At 36.7% G+C, this 25549-nt stretch overlaps 1 protein-coding gene across 2 annotated transcripts; it reads right to left on the bottom strand.

Annotated features, from left to right (window-relative positions):
* Window positions 1-7056: 7056 nt before the first annotated feature.
* Window positions 7057-25214, bottom strand: TRAF6 (TNF receptor associated factor 6). 2 transcript variants are annotated; one of them, XM_079104391.1, is made up of 8 exons: window positions 24543-25214; window positions 22952-23152; window positions 19033-19346; window positions 15698-15848; window positions 14607-14765; window positions 12812-12883; window positions 11059-11136; window positions 7057-9712 (listed from the first exon to the last, which is right to left on the bottom strand). In XM_079104391.1, the coding sequence occupies exons 3-8, from the start codon at window positions 19326-19328 to the stop codon at window positions 8876-8878; spliced, it is 1593 nt and encodes a 530-aa protein (XP_078960517.1). In that variant the 5' UTR covers window positions 19329-19346; window positions 22952-23152; window positions 24543-25214; the 3' UTR covers window positions 7057-8875. The 2 variants fall into 2 exon arrangements, with proteins under 2 accessions (XP_078960517.1, XP_078960516.1); XM_079104390.1 differs by lacking the exon at window positions 22952-23152 and having other exon boundaries at window positions 24543-25211.
* Window positions 25215-25549: the final 335 nt, after the last annotated feature.

The raw sequence follows: 25549 nt of genomic DNA, 5'->3' as shown, positions 1-25549 counted from the left end.
TGTTAGCATCTGCATTATCAGAAAGAACATTTGACTTTTGGGTTTTGGAGATTGGCTTATTTCACTTAGCATGATAATCTCCAGATCCATCCATTTACTGGCAAAAGTGATAAAGTTATTCATTTTTATGATGGAGTAATATTCCATTGTGTATATCTACCACATTTTCTTAATCTACTCATCTGTTGAAGGGCACCAAGGGTGGTTCTGTAGCTTAGCTATTGTGAGTTGAACTTCTATAAACTTTGATGTGGATATTTCACTATAGTACATTTAGCTCCTTTGGATATATACCAAAGAGTGGTACAACTGGATCAAATGGTGATTCCATTCCCAGTTTTTTGAGGAATTCCACACTGCTTTCCAGAGTGGTTGCACCAATTTGCAGTCCCACCTGCAATGTATGTGTGTACCATTTCTCTACATCCTTGCCAACATTTATTGTTGGTTGTATTCTTGATTATTGCCATTCTGGCTGGAGTAAGATGAAATTTAAGTGTAGTTTTAATTCACGTTTCTTTAATTGCTAGAGATATTGAACATTTTTCATATATTTGTTGACCATTTGTATTTCTTCTTCTGTGAAGTATCTGTTCAGTTGCTTTGCCCATTGAATGATTGAGTTATTACATTTTTGGTGTTAAGTTTTTTTGTTTTTTATATATCCTAGAGAAAGAAGAGCTCAAACTATCCCTATTTGCCAATGACATGATCCTATATTCAGAAGACCCAAAAACTCTACCAGAAAACTTCTAGAACTCAAATGAATTCAGCAAAGTAGCAGAATATAAAATTAACACCCATAAATCAATTGCATTCCTAGATACCAATTGTGAATCAGCTGAAAGAGAAATTAGGAAAATTAGTCCATTCATGATAGTCTCAAAAAGAAAAATACTAAAGAATCAATCTAACAAAAGAAGTGAAAGACCTCTACAATGAAAACTACAGAACACTAAAGAAAGAAATTGAAGAAGATCTTAAGAAGATGGAAAGATCTCCCATGTTCTTGAATAGGCAGAAATAATATTGTCAAAATGGTACTACCTTCCAAAAGTGCTATACATACTTAATGCCATTCCTGCTAACATTTCAATGACGTTCTTCATAAAAAGAGAAAAAGCAGTCATGACATTCATTTGGAAAAATAAGAACCCAGAATAGTCAAAGCAATACTTATGGAGAAAAGTGAAGCAGGAGGCATCACAATACCAAATCTTAAGTTATACTACAGAGCTATAGTAAAAAACCAGCATATTCTTGGCACACCAAAACAGACATGAAGACCAATGGAATGGACTAGAAGACAAAGATACAAACACACATAAGTACAGTTATTTCATACTAGACAAAGGCTCCATAAACATGAATTGGAGAAAATATAGCCTCTTCTACAAGTGGTGCTGGGAAAACTGGAAATCCATATGTAGCAGAGTGAAATTTAGCCTCTATCTCTTGCCCTGTATAAAACTCAACTCAAAATGGATCAAGGACCTAGGCATTAGTGCAGTGACCCCACACCTACTAGAAGAAAGTGTAGGCCCAACTCTCCACCATGTCAGCTTAGGAACTGACTTCCTCAACCAGACTCCGAATGTGCAATAAATAAAATCAAGAATCAATAAATGGTATCAAACTAAGAAGCTTCTTCACAGAAAAGGAAACAACCAAGAGTGTGAGGAGAGAGCAAACAGGAGAGAGCTTACGGGAGAAAATCTTTGCCAACTGTACCTCAGATAAAGCATTTATCTCCAGGATATACAGAGAACTCAAAAAACTTAACACCAAAAAAACCCAAATAACCCAATCAATAAACAGGCAAAGTAGCTGAACAGGTACATGTATGCATTTGTAATAACAAATCCCACCATCATGTACAACTATAAAAATATGAAAAAAATGAAATAACGTATGCAAAAGGCTAAAAAGAAGAAGAGACTTGGGTTAACCCATAGAAAGTTTTCTAAAAGCTTTGAATAGCTTCTCAATTGTAAGTAAGAATAATCAATGGTTAGGCAGTCAGGGTAGCAAACCCCATTTAAGGTCTTATTCATATGTAGAGCCCACACCATGAGACTAACTGGTAGAAACATTAATGGGCCCCCTTAACACCTTTTTCAAGTGTAAAGACCATGAGGCTTACGGGTGGTAACATTCTAGCCAACTCCTTGGTCCCAAAGTGGCAGGAAAATGGAAGATGGAGGTGAACCTGGATGGGAGTTATAGGAAGGATTAAAACTCAAAGACCAAAGGACACAGCCTACAGCCTTGATACATTTTCAATGCCTCTTTAACGTAGATTTTGGTGAATGCTTATACCCAAAACTATATGAGCCCTTATGCTAGCACATGAGAGTGGTTTTTCTGTTTTCAGGTCCTCTCTTGCATTGAGGGAGCTCTACCTCTTCTCTTCTCACTTACATGAATCCTACTCCGTTTACTCTTGCCTTCCATTACAGTCCATGGATTTTATTCTTCAAATATGTGAGACAAGAACCCAGAAGGAAATTGGCAAAGTGGAGACTCTAATTTCATCCTAAAACTCTGGTTTCAGCAGGGGTAGTTTTATATAAAATTCCATTTGGGGCATTTACTAAGGAGAGGGCAGAGTTACCACAGCCCTGGAATTGGGGGAAACAGAGGCTATGCCTTTATTTTTTGAGAAAAATTTCATGTTGCTCTCTGGTTTCACACTTTTATTTCCCTTTTTTTTTTTTTCCATTGGACCTAAAGGGGTCCAATGAAGTTTCTCCCATTGGTCCTAAATGTGTTTCATAAAATGCAATAGTAATGCATTATGTCCTGGTGTTCTGTATATAGGACACCTATAAAAGCTTAAGTTGAACAACAAATTGTGGCTCCATAAGTTTTTATAGATGCCCTATATACAGAACACCAGGACAAATGATTTGAAGGCCCAAAGACAGAAATCATAGCCTAAACCAATAACGAGAATGAATCCTCATTTACCATTTCTTGAAGGAAAAAGATACTAGTTCTTTTGAGTGAAAACTGGTGCCTGGCATTGTTCTTCTGTCCCAATATAGTAAATTGCAATCCCCTGAACAGAATACTACTAAAGCAAAAATCAAAGTAGTATAGTTATTAAAAATTACCTGGAAAAACCACTTATATTTCAATATATATTTCATTTTTAAATTTTATTACTTTTTTTTAGTTGTAGATGGACACAATAACTTTATTTTTATGTGGTGCTGAGGATCAAACCCAGTGCCTCACACATGCTAGGCCAGTGCTCTACTCCTGAGCCACAATCCCTATATTTCATTTTAATTAAAAGTTCTTTTTGCATAGATATTGGTGCAATATACAGGCTAATAGGGGACTAACAACAGAAGGGAAGGAGTAGGTATTTTTTTCTCTTCTACATTTATATTCAGTAAGGTGCCATTCCAGACATTGGTTTGATAATATTCTTCCAACTACTAAGACACATTCTAAAGTAAAAATTCTAGGTGCCTTTGTGAGATAAATGTGAATCTACCTTCATGACACGGGTTTGGAGGGAAGAAGTCACACTTACCAATTCAATCATACTGACCTGATGGAGACATGAGGCAAAGCTGTGGGTAGGACCAGGGCCTGCTTTAGGGAAAGTTGGAGGCAGTAGTAGTAGGTGCTGCACTGAATCTGGATAATTCTCTTCATCTGTTCCTTCAAAACAAGCTCTTCTTAAATTGAACACTGATTTTCAGTTTTTCCATGATTACTATCACCAACTCCCATCTTTATTTTCACTCCCTCTGGTAAAGCGTAAATCCAAATGGATTAGGAAGCTCACATCTTTCTTGGGAATATGATTTCTAAACAACAGCAGGCTTTTTGATAAGATGCTTTGACCTCTGGAAGTTCTAAGTTTTTCAAAAGTCAGATTTCATTTTGTAGTCTATTATACAGTTACAGAATTATTAGAAGCTTTCCTACACTCAAAGTGTCTTCAAAAATTGATTCAAGCATTAATAAATGTTACATAATAATATCTAAATTTCAAATTCAATTTCCCACTTTACAGGTAGATAAACCATGAAAAAGAACACTGATTTGCCCAAGGTCAGGAGAACATGTATCTCATCTCCTAAATTAGGGTTTATATGATAAATTACACAGCCTCTTCAGCACCCCAGGAATACAATCCTGGAAACTAATATAAGCAAAATGGGCCCCAAAGTACATTCTCACCAGAGAAATTAATTGGATAATTTTCAAGTGTGAAAAGAACATTAGAATATTCTGCACAATTGACCAAGAACTTTCAAATGTCAATGATAAAAACAAAAATACCCCTTCAGGCCAAATAAATAAGATTAAAATTCAGCATAACAGTCATATAAAAGTTTAAAATTAGTTTAAAGACTACAATTCCAGTTACAACACGCATATCACAAGTCTTCCCAAAGAATTTAACATAACTTATTGTAGTTGTTCAATTATTTTAGGGCTGAGAATTTTTTTTTTTTTTTTTTTTTTTTTTTTTTTGTGGGAGGGTACCAGGGATTGAACTCTGGCACTTGACCACTGAGCCACATCCCCGGCCCTATTTTGTATTCTATTTAGAGACAGGGCCTCACTGAGTTGCTTAGCACCTCACTTTTGCTGAGGCTGGTTTTGAATTAGAGATCCTCCTGGAGTCTCAGCCCCCCGAGTTGGTGAGATTATAGGTGTGCACTATTGTGTCTGGCTAAGGACTGAAAATTTTTAAGAGAAACCAAACTTGAAGTCTCATTAAAAGCAATATTTATTAAATGATAAAGCAAATGCAACAAAATATCGTTGAAAATTCTAGGTGGTGGATGTTCACTAAGTTTTCAAACATTTCTACATGTTCAAAAAATTTCATAATCAAGTACTGGGAGGAAGAAACAGAAAAAGTGACATCTATGTCTTACCACTTAAAGCTTACATGACAAACAGGCTACCAAACTGGTTATCTTTCACCCTTGCTTTCACTGAATGCTATGACCTATTTGAGTGTGTGCTATGTGCCAGGCACTGTGCTAAGTACAGGGGACTCAGCAGTGACCAGAACAGCATCCCACATGCACTTTACCTTCTTCTGGGTGCCAGGACAGAGAACTGTGGTTATTGCTGTTTTGGTGATTTTTCTGGAGCAGGACTGGACTATGTTCAGAGCTGCAAACCTCCAGAGCAGAGAAGCCCGCCTCTCCTTCCCTCTTGTCTTAGAGGCAGGGCTAGTGTCCTGCTGAGAAAGCACTTTGACAGGAAAAGGAGTACCACATTTCATTCCACAGAACATCTACCCCATCAAGAATTAGTTGTTAGTTTTATTTTACAATAATCTGAATTTTCAGGACTGAAGCTTTAAAATATTAAAGAAACAGGTGACATTGTGTGAAACTAGGCATCTCCTTGCAAATGTTTTTGTCCTTGATTCAAGGTGAAGGCGGTAATTGAATGTAAAAATCTGCTGATCATTTGGTTTCAAATGATCATCTTTCTGAATACTGAGGATCTGGAAATGCCAACCCGTTCTATAGATCTAATGATAGCAACTGTGAAACTGAATCTTATCATGTGAATCTAAATCTGGGAATTTAAAAAGAATATTTCAAAAGAAAAATAATTAACAACTATTGTTCCTTTTTCATTTCCTTAAGGCTTTTAGGAACTACGACATCACACACACACACACACACACACACACATAAAACCCAAAAACACCTGATGAATTTTATTTAAAACAATGAGTAGAATTTAGTTGAGGTAAAGAAAAGAGCTCTATTAGTAACTGAATAAAAGAAAAGTACTTTGAAGTCTTAAGTTAGAAAAATATCTCAAATAATTAAAAATGTTATTTGGTCAACTCCTTGGATAAAAGGCAGGCATTCACTCTGCTCTAAGGAGAATTCTAACTGCATGCGTAATTCATAGGCATGTTTTTTTGTTTACCTGAGATTTACTGGTATATAGCTAGTAATGGTACCATTATATTGGTCATAAGAAATTAATTGCTAGAGATCATCCAATATATCTACTTGTCCATCATTAGGGTAAAAACTATTATTTCACTTTCTTCTATTATTTATCCCCAAAATAAAAGTTGAAGCTAATGTAGGAAAGTCAGAAACTGTCATTGCTACAACAGCTGAAGGGTAGTAATATACTATCAAACTATCAGTCAGCATCCAGACTTATTTTCTAATAGTAAAATGTTTGACTTGGAGCAAATTTCATCCAACACTGAGTTGGACATCTCTGAACAAAGAGGAAATGACTTTAAAAAAAATTTAGCAATGTCCCAGAATAATGCCAATAGATGACATGTTAAAAGACAGTTAACAAAAATATAAATACATAGCCCAAATGCTTGTAGATCAAATGGATGAAAGCAGCATGTTTGAATGGGGTAGTAGATTCATAAATTATAAAGATGAAACTAGTTTTCTAGTAAAAGACCTTGATTCTGAGTTGAATTTTAACAAGAGTTTAATATTTGAATGACAGTTTGACCATTATTTCTACTCTGCATTTACAATGAATTGCCAGCATAAGACAAGTAGTTTGATACAAAATGCCAAATTGTTCACTTTAATTAAGATGTGACCTAGTTGATGGACTAACTGAAGTAAAGTATTAGTGTCAGCAAAGAAAAATTAAAGCAAATTTTCTACTTGTACAATCCTTAATTAAGTATTGCCAATATTCTGTTGTTTAGAATTTAATTTCTTAAGGCAGAATTTTACGGTTGGAAGGGCACCTTAGAAACATCTAGTTCAACTCATTTTACAGATGGGAAATTGAAGAGAGGTTTAAGTTAGCAAAAAATTGTTAAGACTCCTGAGTTAGTAAAACAAAACAAACCAAAAAACAAAACCATAACCAAGCAGGAAATGACTCCTTTTAGTACCTAATGCACAGGCATGCTTTTAATAGAAATCTGACCAGGAAGCTTTTAAATATCATTTCCTTTTATAAGGGAGGGGGTTTGATGCTTTGTTGCAACTTAATTTTCTTCTCTGATAAACGTATATTTATTGTAGAAAATGGAAGCATGCATAAAGAAAATAAGCCATCAAAAACAGTTTACTTCTTTCAGGTTTTTACTAAGCAAATACAAAAAATAACTGCTGCTTACTTTTAAAGTAAAGTATTATTCATCAAAAAACAATCACAGGAACACCAGTAGCATTTGTTTTTCTACCTAGAAGTGGTGCTACAAAGAGTCTCAGGAGCAGGTTGGAAAGAGACACAAACCACTAGGAAATAAACTGGTAACTAACTTTGAGCTTGTGGTACTCACATCATGCCAAACAAGGTCTTTTCTTCACCTTTATTTTCATTCTCTAACAGACTCCACAGAGCAGAGGCCCAAAGATGGAGTGGGGTGGGAAGAAAGAGTTGACAAAAACATAGAGAAAGGTCACAGTGACACTTGCTCTGGTTTTTTTTTTTTTTTTTTGAACTGAAAACGAGACTCCTCTCCAAAGACAAGGTTTCTCTTTCTCTTGAAATTAAAACAGATCTTGAATGCTGGCAGGGGGGTCCAATCTGACTTCGTGAGACACACAATACCATCTCTCCTTACCAGAAACTTTAATCTTGTGTAAACAGCAGTGGATGAATTGTCTTAGATTCTTTATAAGCACTCATACTAGTTTTAGGGCTCCCTGAGAACTGGATTCCAATTTTTATATGGGTACTTTTATAAGAAATATACAATAGTACAAAAATCACCTCTTCCTATTAGGAACAATTAGCCACTTTAATACATTCCATAGGATGCCCCCTCAAAACTTGCAGTGGACTTTTGGACTCAAGCTAACTTGTGACATAATCATTATGACTTCCAACCCTGGTTTAGTGACTGCTCATGTACCTCCTACGATCTTCTATTTAAAAAAAAATTTTATTTTTTATTTTGGTAGGAAGTCAATTACATTCCATTTAATTAAATGAAACCAGAAGGCATTAAAAAGGGCTGAACATTTCTGGCTCATATAGCTTCTGTCACCACCAATTTGAACTGTCATAATGGTTGACTAACTGAATCACTTTTACTTATGCTGGTGTTTTTGTGTATACAAACCACAGAAGCCATGTGCAGGGCATTGCATTCATTTTGAACTGAACAGGCTAAAAGGGTTACATAGCTTAAAACTGAGCAATTAGTATCCATATGGTTCTCAGCATAAAATCTGGAGGAGTTGACACTTTGTGCTCATAAGGAAATACATAAGCAAGGTAGAATTAAACACTTCAACAGGTTTTATTCAACTGATGACAAGTTTATACTAAAAAAGTAAGGTTATATTCAGGGTAAAACTAGTCCCTGAATATCTGTAGTTAACATGAGAACTTAAGCTTTCCAAGGATTATTCTTCAGATCCCCTGAAATCTGTAGGAGGTCAAATAAAATGAGAACTTCACTTTCTAGTGCAATAACTCTTCATACTGACACTAGCATAAGGCAGTAGTGATTCTCACATTTAATATATTATATACAATAATATAAAAATAAGCTGAAGTTTTAAAGTAAAGTTCATTATTATTAAAGGTTTGAGCTTTCACACTTAACTCTGGGCTGGGTAACAATAAGACGCTGGAGTAAATGCCCATGAAAAGTACAACAAAGAGGTATACTCATTGACAAAACAGCTGCTGCATGCCACAGGCACTTCAGATATAACATCTCTGAAAAAGCGTGGAAGGTCTACATCCCTAAGAAAAAACTGCCTCAGATATTTGTAACAGGAAGAAGTGGGAAGCGACCTAACAACATTCACTGGTGGGTATTACATCTTTCCTGCTCTATTTTTGTTTGCATATTATTGAGAACAAGGCAAGGAAAGGCACTGTCTTTTCCATAGTTTGTGTTTTCAAACAAATGAGTGGGATGCTACACCCCTGCATCTGTACTTCGTGCCTGAAAACCCTCCTTCCGAAGCCCACCCATGTCAAAGCGGGTAGAGACTTCACAACGCACTAATAACGTATCATCCTTAATGAAGGTTCTTTGTCTTAGGGCTTCCAGGTGCATAAAAGTTACATAGCCAAAACCTTTTGGGTTCCTGGGGATTGTGGGCCGCTGGAAAGCAAGCAGCTCTGGCTTGGCATCCATTATTTCTTCATGATTCTGCCTTACAGGTGCTTCAGACTGATCAAGAATTGTAAGACGTATTGTACCTTGGAAGGGCCAAGGGAGGTGGCTGTCATACTCTCCTTGCATTGTGTGCACAAAGAGTGAGATGTAGTTTGCACACCGCTGAGCAGTTGGTAACTGAAGGTGCAGGCGCATACACAGTTTATATCCGGGTTTGCCTGTGTAGAATCCAGGACTATGAATGACTACAGGTTTCTCCTCTTCTTGTGATTTCAAGTGCATTCCAAAGTTGCCAATCTTCCAAATATAAATCCCATTGCACTGTTGTGCTTCAATTTCAGCGACTTTGTCCTCAAGGGTTCGAATAGTTCGTTTGAGCTCACTTACATACATACTCTGAGTTTCCATTTTAGCGGTCAGCTCCCGGATTTGATGGTCCTGTCTTACAAGGCGACCCTCCAACTGTTGAATGATTTCCTGGAAATTTTCAATCTCTGGGCGATACCCAGAAGGCATCTGGGATGGAGAGGCAGCATCAAAAGCAAGGTTTAAACTGTGAACAGCCTGGGCCAACATTCTCATGTGTAACTGGGTATTCTCTTGCAGGTGGCGGGCCAAGTGATTCCTCTGCATCTAAAAACCAAACACAAGCCTTAGGTGGGAACAGAAACTGTTGAGGACTAGGAAAGGACATGGTTGAGACAAAGAAAAGGTTTTTAAGTAGTGTCACTACTTCCCTCCGTCCCCTACAAAGTTGTAGAGGGAAGCAGAGGATCCTCTGCCTTCACCAGATTCTTAATGAGATGAGCGCTGCTTTTTAATTCACTAAAAAACCTGAGCCTACCTGGTGAACACACTTGGCTGAATCTCCCTCCCACCTACAAAAGTATCAGTGTACATACCCATCCTTCTCTACTGCCTTAAGAGATGACTCTCCTCTTGTCCAAGATTAATGTTCCCTGTACTCTATTGGATACCCAGCCCTTTCTAATACTTCAGAGGTTTTACTTGGTTATCCTCTTTCTCCTTCATCTTTAAACATTCTCTTCCTCTAACCTCTTCCCTCAGAATATAATTATTAAAATCTTTCCCATAAGGAAAACTACATGAATATCACTACTGATTTTATGTCTTCCTCTAGTTAATACCATTTTCTCCTCTATCCTTTAAAACCATGGCAGTCTACTGAAATGTCCCCAGTTCCTTATTTGTAATACAAATCTACCGCCAACTGGAATCTCTGCTGTCGCCATACTATTCTAAGATCATGAAGAACATTTTAGTTGTTATATGAAAAATATTTATGATACAACTGTTATTATAAGAGATATTGTGTATACTATAGAGAAAATAGAAAATATAGATGATTAGAAAGAAAATACATTATGTATTATCTTCCTACTTCATTAATATTTTGATATATTTTCAAGTTCTTTTCTTCATGCACATGAATACAGAAGTTTTCCACAAAGGTAATCATACCATGTACCATTTTGCTTTGCCTTTTAAATTATTAAATGAATGTTTATTATAAATATGTACAAAAAATACAGAAAAGCCAAAGTGTAACTGCAGTCTCCAAATGACTTATCATAATGATTTATGTTCGACATCTGATATTCCTGATCACTAGTCTTAAAGCTACTCTGGGAGATAGTAACAATACTTTCTCCTGGCTGGGTTCATCTGTTGCTAGTACTATTCACTACACTCACTTTCTCACTGCTTGTCTTCTTGGACAAAATTTTTTTTTTTTATTCTGTCAAGACTTAGCCCTAACATCATGTTTTTTCATGTCTGCCTAAATGCTTTAGGCACTGATAAGTGTGCTTTTGCTTTTGCTCACACAATCAACTTAGGTTTATAATTTACCATGTTGTTTTACAAACATTTACATTCTTGTTGGCATTCTCCACTAGACTATATAACTGAATATTTCTGATTTATATTCAAGAATTCAAGGGAAAAAGAAAACTTACCTTTTCATGGCAACCAAAAGTACTGAAAGTACACGGGATCGGGGCCGTTGGACAATCTAGATCATAATGATTAGGCATCTGAAAATCAAAACAAAGGCTGAAAACTGATTTTCCTGCATATGATGTTCTAGCTGGATGAGAAACTTGTTTCACTTAAACAAAACTATATATTGCCTTTGCGTCATAAGGGCAGCATTGAGTAAGATGTTACAGAGCCCTGTAGCCCACAGAGGTTAAAACAAAAATACTTCCAAAAGTCATAGAGAAAGAAAATATCAATGTCTCATAATATAACACACCCTATAAATTCACTTCATAAAAGGCACTTTATTCCTATTGTTGGGAACTGGCACCCTCTAGTGGCACTTTCTTAAAAAAAAAAACATAAAACAAAAAACAAACAAACCCACCTTGTGATAACTACAACTGTGAACTCAGCCAGGACTATCCATGTGGTCTGAGCCATTTAGTAGGAACCAGTGATCTGCACATATTAAAGCTACTTACTAGACCATTACTTCACTCATGCACCTTCCATACATTTCTTACATTTTAACCTGGGCATACCCTGTCTACACTGGGGGACTCAGATGTTAGAAAGAACCTCATAGCACATTGTTCAAAGCTCAAAAGAAAGTCTTACTCTTTAATTTGGGGACACAAAGACACATTCTTTAGAGCAAGAGCCTTTACACAGAATACTTTTTGAAAGTAGTGTCAAATTTTCTTTTAGAAATTTAGTTTGGCTACAGTTTAGATAAGAGGGCTAATTAATGACACAGCCAGGATCAAACCCTAGGTTGTCTGATGCTACATACTACAGGGTATTTTCTACATTTAATTTTATTTTTGTTGAGTTTTAAAAGTGCTGCATGGTTTCCCCTTCAACATTAAAAGAGAACAAAAAGGAAAATCAGGGAGGTGGGACTTCAAAAGCAAAAAGAAGTTTAACACCTTCAAACTAGCTCGGTTGAAAGAAATTAAGGGACTCAGTTAACAGAGAAATGGAAAAGTTTAGTCAAGGTTTTGCCTGCTTCTACTTCTTAGGTTAATCAATAATGATCTGTGGGTTCACAGATTTCATGGGCAAAGATATATTTAGTGACTAATATTTATATTTTGTGGGCATACTCCCTGAATGTCAGAAGATATCAATCAGGTGGAATTTTCCTTTCTCTATTAATAATCAAAACATATTTTTCTATTATAACTGCTAACTCTGATGATACTCTACTAGTGGCCTAAAGGACAACTGAACAGAGGGGCCACAAATTCTGGAAATTTCAAAACCATCCTATGTGCCTCAGGGGCTATAAGTAAGGTTCTGCTATGGAACAGATTTGCTTTCTGTTTTTTCATTATTCTTTCAGCCAGTCCCTGGATAACTATGATCCTTATTTCAGTGTGTATATATGCATTTCTTTTTCTAAATGGGGACCCTTGCTATTATGTTAATAACTTAGGAATTTTAAGCACTTTAAAAGTATTGATGTTTTGTTTTTCTGGAAGTATTTATTAATTTGGAGGGGTGTACTAGGGATCGAATCAATGGTCTTGCATGCTAGGCAAGAACTTTGTCATTGAGCCACGCTCCCAGCCCAATTACATTAATTTATATGAAAAATTTCTTCACAATTTTAATACTTTTTCAATGTGTACTGATTTTGCCTTACTGATTTAAATTTTTAATTAAATACTAATACTTCTTTAAGCCATTATGGAAATACTAGTTTATGAAAAAGAAACATTATACCTGTTCTCTGATGAGCATGGTATTGCAGTATTCACAGATGACGTTTGCCAAAGGACAGTTCTGGTCATGGATCTAAATATTATCAGAGATATATAAAAAAGCATGAGAAAATTTAAAAAATTTTTTGTAAAAAGTTAATTTTTTCGCTGTGCACAAATTAAGGACATTTATATAAATCAAAACTGTGCAAATAATAAAGGATACTTATCTTCTTTTACTATTGTAATGAGATTCATTCATCATTCTAGCTCTCTTTCAAAGAATATGATAGTACTTCCTTTTAATCTCAGGTAGACCATTTACAACTAGTTGGGACATCATCTGCCAATGTGATAATTCTCCAAAGGCAATCTTTCAAAAGTTTTCAGCAGCAGTATGACCATTTAATTAAAATTCTTGTCAGCAGAGTTAAAGAATAAATGTATTATCAGGGCATGAGGCTCTGGTACCCCGGAAGGGTGAGCCTTATTTACTAGAATACAATGACTTTAATTTAGTTTATGTGTTGAAGAATAATTAAAACTTTCAGGTTAAGTTCATCTAATTTACTCAGGTTTTGGAAGGAAATGTCAATTTGCTCTAAATATGATTGAGACTTCTCTACGTTTTTAGCAAATTAGCTAACTTTTTGGGAATATTTTATCAACATAAGCATAATATGTTTGATCTGCTAAGGGAAGTAGGAAAAATTAAAACAAATTTATAAGAATTGAAGTTTAAGAAACTATTAGTTATAAAAGAACATAAAAGTTATAAGTAGGTTATTTTAATAATATGAAGGATAGGGATGAAGAGTTAGGAGTTCAGTGTTGATTTTTACATTGACTATATAAAACTATTTAATCCCTAGTTTTTTTGTTTTTTTTTTTTTGGTGCTTGGGATCGAACCCAGGGCCCTGTGCTTGCAAGGCAAGCACTCTACCAACTGAGCTATATCCCCAGCCCCTTAATCCCTAGTTTCTAAAAGAAAAAAACAACTGCCCTATTATCATGATGCTGTCAGGCACAGTGAAACTTCTTTTTAAAAGATAAACTTTTTAATAGAAATAATATACATACTGAAAAGTGAATATAGTAGCACAAAGAATTATCATCAATGGAACACACTTGTGAAATTTAATTTATTCTTCATAACAGCTGTAGTAACTTCTTTTTCTTTTGTAAAATAATTTTACCTAAGTCCTATGCAGTAATCATTCTACTTGTCTGCAATCAGAATGGATATTAAAATTCATGTAAATGGAGAGACAAGTAACACAAGCCTTTCCTGGCAGACTTTTTGTTATTTGCAGATCTATAATAGTAGTAACTAGCATGTTTTCTAAGAAAGACATGTAAATATAAATAACAAACATAAACAATGGTTTATTTAACTTTCATTTCTTCTTTAAAAATCAATTTTCTAAAAATTGATAGACTAGACTGAGTTGTAGTCATATCCTATCTCCCTCAGACATACATTAAAAAATTGTTTTAAGAAGCAGTGGAGTTAACGTGTGCAATAGGAACTACTGGTTTGAATGTGTGAATGGATGCTCTGACTACTGGCAACATTCAACAAAATTACTGCTCATTCTCCAAAGAATATTGAGAACTCTCAATCCTCAATGACAGGGGAAAAATGACTGAGTATTTGCTCTGTGACTAAGTTTTCTGTAAGAATTTAATTAAAGATTGTTAATTTTGTTGTCCTTTTTAGTGTTCTCAGTCAAATAAATGGGTAATCTGGTTTTGGCTATTCAAAACAAAACAAAACAAGAAGTATTGGAATTAACAAATTCAAGTTAGTACATGCCTCTTTATCTTCAAATGCCATGGACATAGCACAGTTTACACAAGAAACCTGTCTCCTTGGACAATCCTTAAGAATGTGAATATTAAATTGGCATTTTTGGATGGCATGCTGGCATTGGGGACAATTCATAAGAGCAAAATCACAATGTGCTTGATGATCCTATAAAGAAAAAAAAAATGATTGATTAGTATTTGTCATTGCTGAAGAAATATTTTAAAGATAATTTCTTCTAAGAATATACCATTCTCTTTTATATAACTGGCTACTGAACCTATATAATCTAATATAAACCACAGACCCATTCACAATATGAAGGCCTTAATGAATTTTTTCAAATGATGGCTATGGACTGCATGTTTACAAAGGGAATGTGAATTCTCAAGTTCATACATTCAATTAGGAAAAAGAGGAAAGAAGTCAGATTTCCAGATTAGCACTTCAGGACTGTGTTAAAAGGGACTCCTTCTAAAAGTGCTAAGTAAAAGGGGGCAGAATACAAATTTGTTTTGAACATTTAACTTCAAATAGAACACTAAAAATAATTTCTGACAAAAGCTTATAATTTATTTATTTTATAGGAGAAAGATCAGTAAAGAAGAGATAAGGGAACAGAAAGTGGGAGGAGGGAAGAAAAAGGGGAAGTACTGAGCACTGAATTAGAGCAAATTATATGCCATGCTTGTATAATTATGTCAAAATGAATCCTAATATGATGTGTAACTAAACTGAACTAATTAAAAAAGAACTGATTTATTCAAATTTAAAAGCAAATTCTTCATGATCTGATAGATTCAGTTAATCTCAAACTATAGGAGCATTTAATTTGGTTCATAATCAAATGCAAAATTTACCAAAAACTTATAAAATACTTTTACTTTTTTTTTTTTTTTTTTTTTTTTTCAATTGCAGGGCAAAGCCAGAGTAAACAGAATAAAAATTTCTGGTTTTTTCTTCAAAGGGTTAGTAAGAACTTGGCAAGAATTTAACCAATTATTATAATGTAGGTACTGGCAATACAGATAAATACAATGAAGTTCCTACTCTAGAAACTGACTTGATATGTGCTAACAGCTAGAAAATAAGTTTAATACCTCAAGATGCCTCAGTTCCATTTTGTGCAAACAACCTTCATTTGGACACTTTACCGTAAGAGAAAGAATTTCTCGTTTTGCAAAATTGTCAGGAAAGAGTTGATTTTCCAGCAGTATTTCATTGTCAACTGGACACTTGTGACCTGCATCCCTAAAAGAAGCAAGATACATGCAACTAGCAGATTTAAACATTCACATTAAAAAACCTAACTTTAATTCACTTTTGGCTGTTCTGGAGATTGAACCTAGGGCTTCATGAATGCTAGACAAGCACAGTGACAATGAGCTATATCCCCAGACTCCTTTACTTTATCTTGAGACAGGGTCTCACTAAATTGCACAGGCCAGCCTTGAACTTGTATCTTTCTGTCTCAGCCTCCCAAGCAGCTGAGATTACATGCATGAACCACCATGCCTGGATTTGAAAAGTCCTCTTATGGACAGTTTATTTAATATTACTTTATGAAGTAAGTACAAGTTATTATTTTGCAGTACTGGGGATCAAATTCAGGGCCTTGCACATGCTAAGCAAGCAATCTACCATTGACAAACTAGCTATTGACAGGTAATCAAAAGTCAAACTAGCTTCCAAACTACAAGGCAGATTGTGGGACAAATTGCAGCTAAACAACCAGAATAATTAACTGGCATAAAATGAAGTCAAACTTAAGAATGCAAATTTTGGCAATCTGGCAGGCCTCTCTTCTGTCAGCACCTTCACAGTATACTAGTAAGACGGAATATGCTGCTCACAATACTAATAACATGTCTAAGGTAACTGCTCAGTCATAAGTAAAAATTTAACTAATTAGCAATATTCCCATAAAGCCTCACTTTGTTTGCTTTGAAACAGTCACTGTGACACTTGAGCTCACAAATAACAAAAGGTTTCTTTTATATGTACACAAAGGGTACAATACTATATAAAGAACTTCTATGCTCTGTTTCCCAATGTTTTTTTTTTTTTGTTTTGTTTTGTTTTGTTTTTCCATCTTATGATGAGAAAAACCATCCTCAGGAAGCTTAAGTGTCTGTCATTCCCCTTTAACTTTTTGGGATATCTCAATCTTCAAAATATGAGAGGTCACGTAGGGCACAGAAGCCTTATCAATCACTCAAAATTGGTGAATTCCTTTCATATGCTCAACAGTGCTAGGTGCTGTACTAGGTAAAAAGGTCTGTCACTGAGTAACTTAGAATAAAGGTGAAAGACAGCTGGATTTTTGGAGCCTCTCTTGAATTTCACAGTTATTATTGTACCATTGAATATACTGATAGCACAGAAATCCATGAATAAATTTACTGAAACACGTTCCTCAAACCTAAAGTAGCATGTCTAAGAAAAAATTAAGATGAATCTTACAAAGTAAATGGAAAACAAACCATTATCCACAATATTAGCACGTATTCCAAAAGAAAATGAAATTAGACCAAAATGCATTGTGATTCCTCCAATGACTATAACCCATGAGGAATTTCACAGCAGTTCCTTTAAGAATGTTAGAGCCAAGTTAAGTGGCCACTTCTAACTTAGAGGGAGATAGAGGAGGGGAAAGCCTCAGATTTCCTTTTGTGGGTTTACTTTCTTTTTGGACCACTGTCTCACTACTTTCATGAATATTCTGCTATTAATAAACTGCTAATCATTAGCTACCTTCCTGGATATGGGTAGCACCTGATAAAATACTGCACATTTCTACCTACAGGAAAACTGACAATTCAGAATATGAAAACATTTTTATCTAAAGAAAGCATAAACTTAAAAATCATAACAAATAGAAAAATAGTTAGGCCTTTTTAACAATGTTCTCCTATATACCCTAAGCCAGTGGTGAACCAGGGGCTATTTTGACTATAAGAAACAGTGCATCTCACAGCTGGGAAAGAGGGGACAATGGATATAGTTACAAGCACACAGTTAAATATCCTTCTCCCACAGCAAAAAAATTGTCTGGCCCAAAATGTCAACCGTGTCAAGATTGAGAAAATCTACCCTAAATAGATTTTGTTAATTCAACACTGGACAACACACTGCGTTCCAATATTGAAAAAGAGACATGTTCTCATGTAACTTAAATTAAGCAAAGTATTAAGAATGGATATAATACCTTAATTTCAAATTTTAGAGAAAAGTCAGTACAAGACTTGAAAAATAAAAACTTACGAGGCCAATGAATAGTCAGAGATGGACTAACCTACTTAGGAATGATTTCGCCAACATAACTAGATGGCTATTTACTGAAGAACACAAACCTTTCCTTCCAAGTTTTTTGTCCTGTATTAAACTCCTTAGTCACCTAAAAACATTCGCATTTACCTTTGTAAACTTTTACTCTCAAGGAGGTTATCTTCCAGTGGGGCAAGCAGACAACAAACACTTAAATTATCTGGTGTCTTGGGTGACAAAAAGAAAAGTCTACCCAGTAAGGAAGACCAGGAATGTTTAGAGACACAGAGGCATGTTGTGGGATAAATAGGGTATGCAACCTATGAGAGAATGGTATTTCAGCCACAGTGGGCAGTTAAAGAGGTAGTCATGGCAAGAATGTTCCAAGCACAGAGAACAGCGAAAGCAACTCACCAAGGCAGGAGCATGCTTGACATATTCAATGAAAGGAAAGAAGGAATAAATGGAAGGAGAGTGACCACAGTAGAGAGGAGTCAGAAAATAAATCAAGGGCCTATCATACATGGTTTTCTAAGGACTCTTACTTTTACCCTTATACTTGCTGCAATGTTCTGAAACATCACCTTACTTATTTTTCCAAGTTCATTATGGGTGCTGCAATGAGACTGAGAAAAGACAAGAGTAGAAGCAGGAAGGCCTGTTAAAGCTGATGCTGATTCAGAACAGGTTAGTGTCAGTGGAGGCAGTGAGAGGGATTAGATTATGCATATATTATGAAGGTATAGCTTTCAGGTAATACTTGCTTTAAATACTGGCTACTACAGTTGGTCATAGACATCAGGTAAAAAAAATTAAACATGGCTAAAACAAGAATAACTGATCACTTACATAATCAGCATTCTTTGTATGGCTCAGATTATTACACTTAAGTAGCATAATTAACAGACCATCTTAAAAGCATACAGTCATCCCCTAGTCTACATGAGAATAACCTTAAGTTGAAGTAACTATTTACTTTCTTATTTATCTGAAGGTCAGGTGACTGGAAGCAACAGAAATTACTCAATTTTCTGTTCATTGCTTTCTTTTTTCCCTAAGTAGCTTTTTATGTGTAAGACGGTTCTTGAGATTGGCCTGTGTTCTGTATAATGTTGTTCTTTGCATTTCGTTCTGTTATAGGGTACCATTCATTCTTATGTTCACATACCTTATGGATTTGATGATGCAGGCTTTGCAGAACCTATGGCCACATGGTGTTTGAACTGCTTCCCGTAATGCCATCAGGCAGATAGGGCATTCGTACTTGCTTTCCAGAGGTGGGTCAAACTCTACATCATATCCTTGGATCTCTTCCATAAAGGAGCTGGAGAGATTCCCTGTGCTGGCACTTCCACTCACACTGTCATCTTTGACTGCAGCGCTGCAGGAGTTGGCCATGGCAGCACAGCAGTTACTTTCAGACTGGCTGGACCCAGAGCTGTTTTCACAGTTTAACAGACTCATAGTAACTTATTAATTGTCCTGCAAAAATAGAAAGAAAAAAAATGCCTCAGCATGCATACACACACCTTACAGCTTATCTATACATGTTACCTTATAGATTACCTAGCAAGTTACCTTACAGCTCATCTATGCAAGTTCATATACATCAACTGTATTAATGTTTTTTTAAAAATATTTTTTAGTTGTCCATGGACCTTTATTTTTTTATTTTTATGTGGTGCTGAGAATCGAACCCAGTGCCTCACACATGCTAGGCAAGCACTCTACCACTGAGCTACAGCCCCAGCCCCTGTATTAATGTTATTTACAAAATAACTCCTAAGGTATTTTGAGCTTTGCTTCATGACTACTATTTCTAAGTTATCTGATTCTCTCCTTCAAAAAATATATATCATCATCTCTGTAAAGCACTTGTAGTACACAAAGGCTGGGTCCTTTAAAGAGTGCACAACCTAGAAGGAAAATGTCAGGTTAAAAAAGGAAAATAACTTCAATTGTAATACTCTCCTATAATATTTTATCTGTATAGTCTGCTTCCTGTGACTAAGGCCAGGAGTTTAATTTTCATACTCTCAGGGATTAGCACAAGACATTTCATATAATAGGTGTTCATTAAGCATCTGTTGAAGGCCTTAATCATGTTGAAATTCCTTCAAGTATCCTAAATTGAAGAGAATAGTGTGGTTAGCAGGGCAGTGATTGAAAAAGCAGTATACAAGGAACCAAGCAATCATATGCTACTGCTGGATGTATGATTTGAGGCAAGTTATTTAAACGTTTGGATCTTGGTTTCTTCTAGATCTAAAATTCTATGAAATTTAAAATTCTATTTCCAAATGCTCAAGTGGGGGGATTTCTACTATGTAGAAAGAATGGAATGAAAAAAGTATATCTTTAGGTCCTCCTGCCTTCAGTCAGATCAAGTGACTATGCTTCATTATTAATAACTGGAAAAACAAGTGAGGTTTCTTTGCCAATGGAAAACTACTGCTTTCATGAGCAGCCTTCAAGTTCTGAACTGCTATGGTATTTACATATGAAGCTAATGTCTAAAAGTAATTTACAGCCCATGTAACCATGTCTCTATTTTAGGCAGTCACCCTTGAGGTAATATATGCCAGATACAGTTCTAGAAGCAGAATGCAAGCCTCCAGTCAATACAGTAGACAATTATCCCCTGAATACCTCACTTTTATATAAGAATCTTGCCTGTTATTTTGCTACACAGAAGATTAAGACACTAATCCTCATTCTTTTTATCAGTACCCATGACTTTTTATTTGCCTCAAAGATTTTGAGTGCCATTTGATGTAGAGCCTACAAAGGATGAGGCACAATTCTGGCAGGAGAGGAACTCTTCTTCTATCCCTTGGTTTACAACTTGGGCAAGTTATATGGCTTTTCCATGCTTCAATTTCCTCATTTGTAAAATGGAATTAACGACAGGATCCGCTTGAGAGTTATTGCTAAGATTAAATGTGTTATGTATGAACCACTTAGAACTGTGCTTAGCAATAAGTGTGATATTATTTCACACAGTTTTATAAAGTATTTTATTTAATGATTTTATTACCTCCACTTATCAAGGCAGAAACTATGAAGATTAAAAAGGTTAAGTAACTTGCCCAACATTGCCCAATTAATAAGTAACAGAGTTGGATCATACCCAAGTCTACCTACCCTGGAACCTGTGAACTTTGCACTACAATATGTTTATCTGTTTTGACAAATCTATGGATGAAATAGCACTTAAGATTTATTGCCCTTTTCTTTAATTATACCAAGGTGTTGACCATAACTACGATCACACACAAGCTCTCTCTATTAAAATGAGGTGAACAGAGTTTCAAAGAATCAGCAAAGAAACTTGGCATTCTGTTTTACTTACTTCTGAAATATTTTTTTGAAAAATTAAAAATAGTTCTCAAAGCTTTGTTATTTCTAATGTGTACTCCTAGGGAAGGCTCACACAGATTAAAAGTACAGAGAACTCATCATGTATGAGTCCTAAGATGGAGTCTAAGGTCAAATTTGAGGACAAATGACAGTTATGCCACTCTAGGAGTATATCCTTTGTTATTTTCCTTCCCATATGCCTATTGTGTCCAATTACTTTCTTAGGTAATTTTCCTAAAAAATTGGGTCAAAGGGTATGTAACCTTTGAAGTTTTCTGATAGGTAATGCTGGTTATCCAAAAGATATTGAAGATTTTCTAATTTTTCACTCTTACATGGTAATATATGAGAGAGTTCATTTTCTATATCTTTGACAATACTGGGTATATTTATCTTTACATCTTTTTTTTTTTTAGTAAAATCACACTTTAGAAATTAAATATCTGTTGTTTGGCTGTACAGCACATAGCAAAGTGCTAGCCAGAAGACAAAAGTAAACAAGACTGAATTTAGTCTTTCTTCTCAATGTCTAGTTTAAAATTCAGTTTATTGACAAGTCTATATACGACTCTCTTCTTATCCAATTTAAAAGACTCAAAGATCATTAGATGTGAAGAGACCTTTTATAGTTAATGCATTCCTTTTATAGCTAATGCAACCCTGTCTAATCAGTCATAATTCCTTAAAAGGAATGCCACTGTGGAAATGCAGACATTAAAGTTAGCACTCTAGATGACACCAGCTACTTTCACGCTACGCAACATGCTTTAATAAGTAACACAGAAGCTTTATACCTTACAAATAAGCTTTTTTAGATAGTTGCCTGTTTAGACTGCAGTATATAGTCTCATGTAACTACACTGCAACAGAAAAATTAACTTAAAAATGATATTTTGAGTGCCTTTTGGTATTTTTATGTTTACTCCCTCTTTGGCAAATTAAAACATTTTTTCCTTTAGCTTTACATTTTGCAAGGACCTAAATGAAAACCACTTTTCCAATTTAACTACAATGAATAGCTATTTTTAATTAATACTATGAGAACTAAAAGTGACTTGGGTCAGCAGTACAAATTAACAAAAGATAATGTAGCATGCATACAGAAAAAAATCATGCTCCCTCAAGATTCTTTTAAATCTCATTTTATACTGCAGGGGTCCACATCTTGAGGTGCTATGAAAACAGGCTTGAGATAAGCTAAAACAAGCATGAATTAACATAGTTTTGTAAAATAAGTATCTTACAGTTTCTTTTTTATTATGTGGTTTCTATGTCAATGAATAGAGGGGATGGAACAAAGTTTCAAACGTTCCTTAACTTATATGATAAGAGCTTCCTGACTGCCATTTTCTTTTTGCAGTTGGAAATCTAGTATGGTTAAGTACTGCTTAATTAAATATTGTGCGATGCTAACCAATGCCAACTTATTTCAACTGCAATATGAATACTGAAATTATCATTTTCATAAATCATGGTTTAAATTCACAAATTAGTATTTGGGCATATACAATCTAAAAAGAATACTATTAAATATTCTGGGGTAAGGGACAGGGTGATCCACCAAAACTTGTTTCTCTGAGATGAAGAGATGCTAATGAGAGAAATGGGTAAACCTAAAGAAATCAACAAGTTATGTCCTGAATCAGTCAATTTCAAGTCAAATGAAATTCACAAATGACTAAATATGTACTCATAAAGTAAAACCACGTAAAATACTAACAAATTACTTTCAATTTGCTACTAGCTTTAGACACAGGAACTATTTTCCAACTCCTTGAAATTTATTTTTAAAATACAAAGACTTGCCAGGTGCGGTGGCGCCCACCTGTAATTCCAGCAGCTCTTGGAAAGCTGAGGCAGGAGGATTGGGAGTTTGAAGCCAGACTCAGCAACAGTGAGGCACTAAGCAACTCAGTGAGACCCTGTCTCTAAAAAAAAAAAAATACAAAACAGGGCTGGGGATGTGGCTCAGTGGTTGAGGGGCAGTCCCTGAGTTCAATCACCAGTATCAAAAAACAAAACAAAGACTTGCAAATGTGTTACAATGACCAAAATATGATACAAAAAACAATTGCTGTTAATTTTTAACTCCAATTCAACTTACATTTCCCCTCTTGGACACTTTATTTTACAGGAGGCAAGGATTTAGGCAACTTCTGTCACAGCCCAAATTGCCAAAAATTTGTCAACACCACGTATCAAAATTGATCACAGAAAATATCTCACATTATGCTTCTGAAATATTGTCATGTTTACAGTTCATCAAGGTTGAACCCATCAGATGGGCAACTAACACCTGAAACACATTCTTTCCTGGAGTCACAAGGCCACAATGTCCTTAATCCATTTGAGATTAGATTTTTCTGATCTCAAAATTAGAGAGGTCCCCTCCCTACCTTTTCTAGTATCAAAGGAGAATGGATAAAATGCCAGCAGCCAAGTTCACAAGGCCAGCAGAATTTCTTTACAAGTTTTTTTCTTCTTCTTCTTAGACCTTCAGTAATCTGCTCTCTGAGAAACCAACACTACACATTCAAGTTGCTAGTACTTTAGGTGCTTTCTGTTCACAGTCCTAACTCTTGCTGGATTTCCCCTAAAGTCAAATACTAGGAACAGCTTTATCAACCCAACGCCTGGAACAACTAAGGAGTGCAGGGGCGGGGAGGAAACATTCATGTCATCTGAATCTTCTTTTTTTAAAAAAATCTTGCTTCCTGGGACCGCTATAGACTTTAACAGGGAATACAAAACTAGGTTTCCCATCACAGTGACAGAGGGAGTCGCTGGGAATTAAAAAAATAAATAATTTAAGCTGAAGGACGGGAAAATCCAAGAGGCAATTTCCTTTTCTGGGAAGGGAAAAACGCGAGGTGAGGGGAAGCAGGGCAGAGGAAGTTGGCGCGGGGCTCCCTCCCGGGAGTGGAGTGACAGGGAGAGGAGGGGGGAGGGGGCAGTGGGGAGGGCAGGCGTCCCCCGCCCGTGGGGAGCGAGGGGACGCGAGGCTGGGGGACTGGAGAAGGCGTCCCCGAAGGCGACGGGGGCTGGGACAGGCGTCTGCGACCGATGGGGAGCGAGGGGATGAGAGACTGGAGGAGGTGTCCCCCAATGGGACGGGGAGCTGGGGGAGAGGGTCCACGGCCCGAAGGGAGCGAGGGAACCGGGGGCTCGGGTTAGGCGTCCCCGACCGGTGCGGAACGAAGGGCGTGGGGGTTTGGGGGATGCGTCCCCGACCCGTGAGAGGCAGGGGACCGGGGGCATCACCCCGACCTGCAGGAAGGGAGGCCGCGACCGTCAGGAGCAGACGTCGGAAAGACTCACCGCTCAAGCGCTCTGAGCCGCCAAACAGGACAGGCAGGGCTCCAGCCCCGCCGTCCAACTCCGCTCAGCCGAGGCGCCGAGAGAGGACGGTCGCAGCGCTCCAAGGAGAGGCGGCCCGAACGCCAGTCTCCTGGGCCGAAGGCCGCCGCGTCCGCGGGCCGCCGGGAGCCCCAGCCCCAGCGTCTGAGACCGCTTTCTTCCGCCTTCTCTGCTTGCTGAGGGCTGAGAGTCGTGGAGCGTGCGAGGAGACAGAGCGGCGAAGTATCGCGAGCGCGCCCCCTGGCGTCGGTCCTCCACGGCGCGAGCTGCTGCGCAGGCGCGGGACAACTCCAGCTGTCAATTCAGGATACTCAGGCTCCGCTTCCCTCCAGCTTGGTTGTACCTTCAAGAAACTCCTTACGCCATAATCCGGAACTGGTGTGTGGTGGTGGTGGTGATGGTAGTGGTGGTGTAAATTACAATAAGAATCGGGCGATGAGAAGATCAGTCCCGGAGTAACTGATTTGTTGAGCAGCACTGAGAGCACAAACTGTATTTTCACAACCTTTTCTCCAAGTCCTGTTTGGGGTTTCTCCAACTCCCGACTGGGTTAGATCTCTTGGTCTTCGGAAATTATTTGATTCCTCCCCAACTCCACCTTCCTTGCCCAGGTAGTTTTCCAGATAGGTAGAACATTTTGTTTAATCACATGACCTTTCCCCTTGATCCAGTCTAAGGGAGTCAACCCAAGCTTGAAATTTTCTTTGAAATTGCTGCCAACCACACTAGCCTATTCTCTGTCTGTCATGGGAAAGCTATTTTGAATTCCCTGTTTAACTGGATGCAAACGTTTATGGAATGTGACTGGCACGTTGCAAGAAGTACACACAAAATTTTCAACTATCTCTGCAAATTTGGCTCACCCTTCTTCCCCATCTTAGTGGAGGTAATAGTGGTCATGTGTCCCTACCCTGAAACGAGAATGCTTGCTCAAATTCAGTTTTTTTTTCTTTATAAACCGACTTTAG

The sequence above is a fragment of the Sciurus vulgaris genome (genome assembly GCF_902686455.1).
Source record: "Sciurus vulgaris genome assembly, chromosome: 11".
Taxonomy (NCBI): domain Eukaryota; kingdom Metazoa; phylum Chordata; class Mammalia; order Rodentia; family Sciuridae; genus Sciurus; species Sciurus vulgaris.
Note: the sequence above shows the minus strand (reverse complement) of the source record. Positions and strands in the feature narration are given on the sequence as shown.

Excerpts from the sequence above, each read along its gene's own strand:
- TRAF6 (XM_079104391.1), bottom strand. The coding sequence starts at position 19,328 with ATGAGTCTGTTAAACTGTGAAAACAGCTCTGGGTCCAGCCAGTCTGAA. Across the intron at positions 15,849-19,032 it reads TGCATCATCAAATCCATAAG|GGATGCAGGTCACAAGTGTC; the intron begins GTATGTGAACAT and ends TGCTTCTTTTAG. Across the intron at positions 14,766-15,697 it reads TGGAACTGAGGCATCTTGAG|GATCATCAAGCACATTGTGA; the intron begins GTATTAAACTTA and ends TTTTCTTTATAG.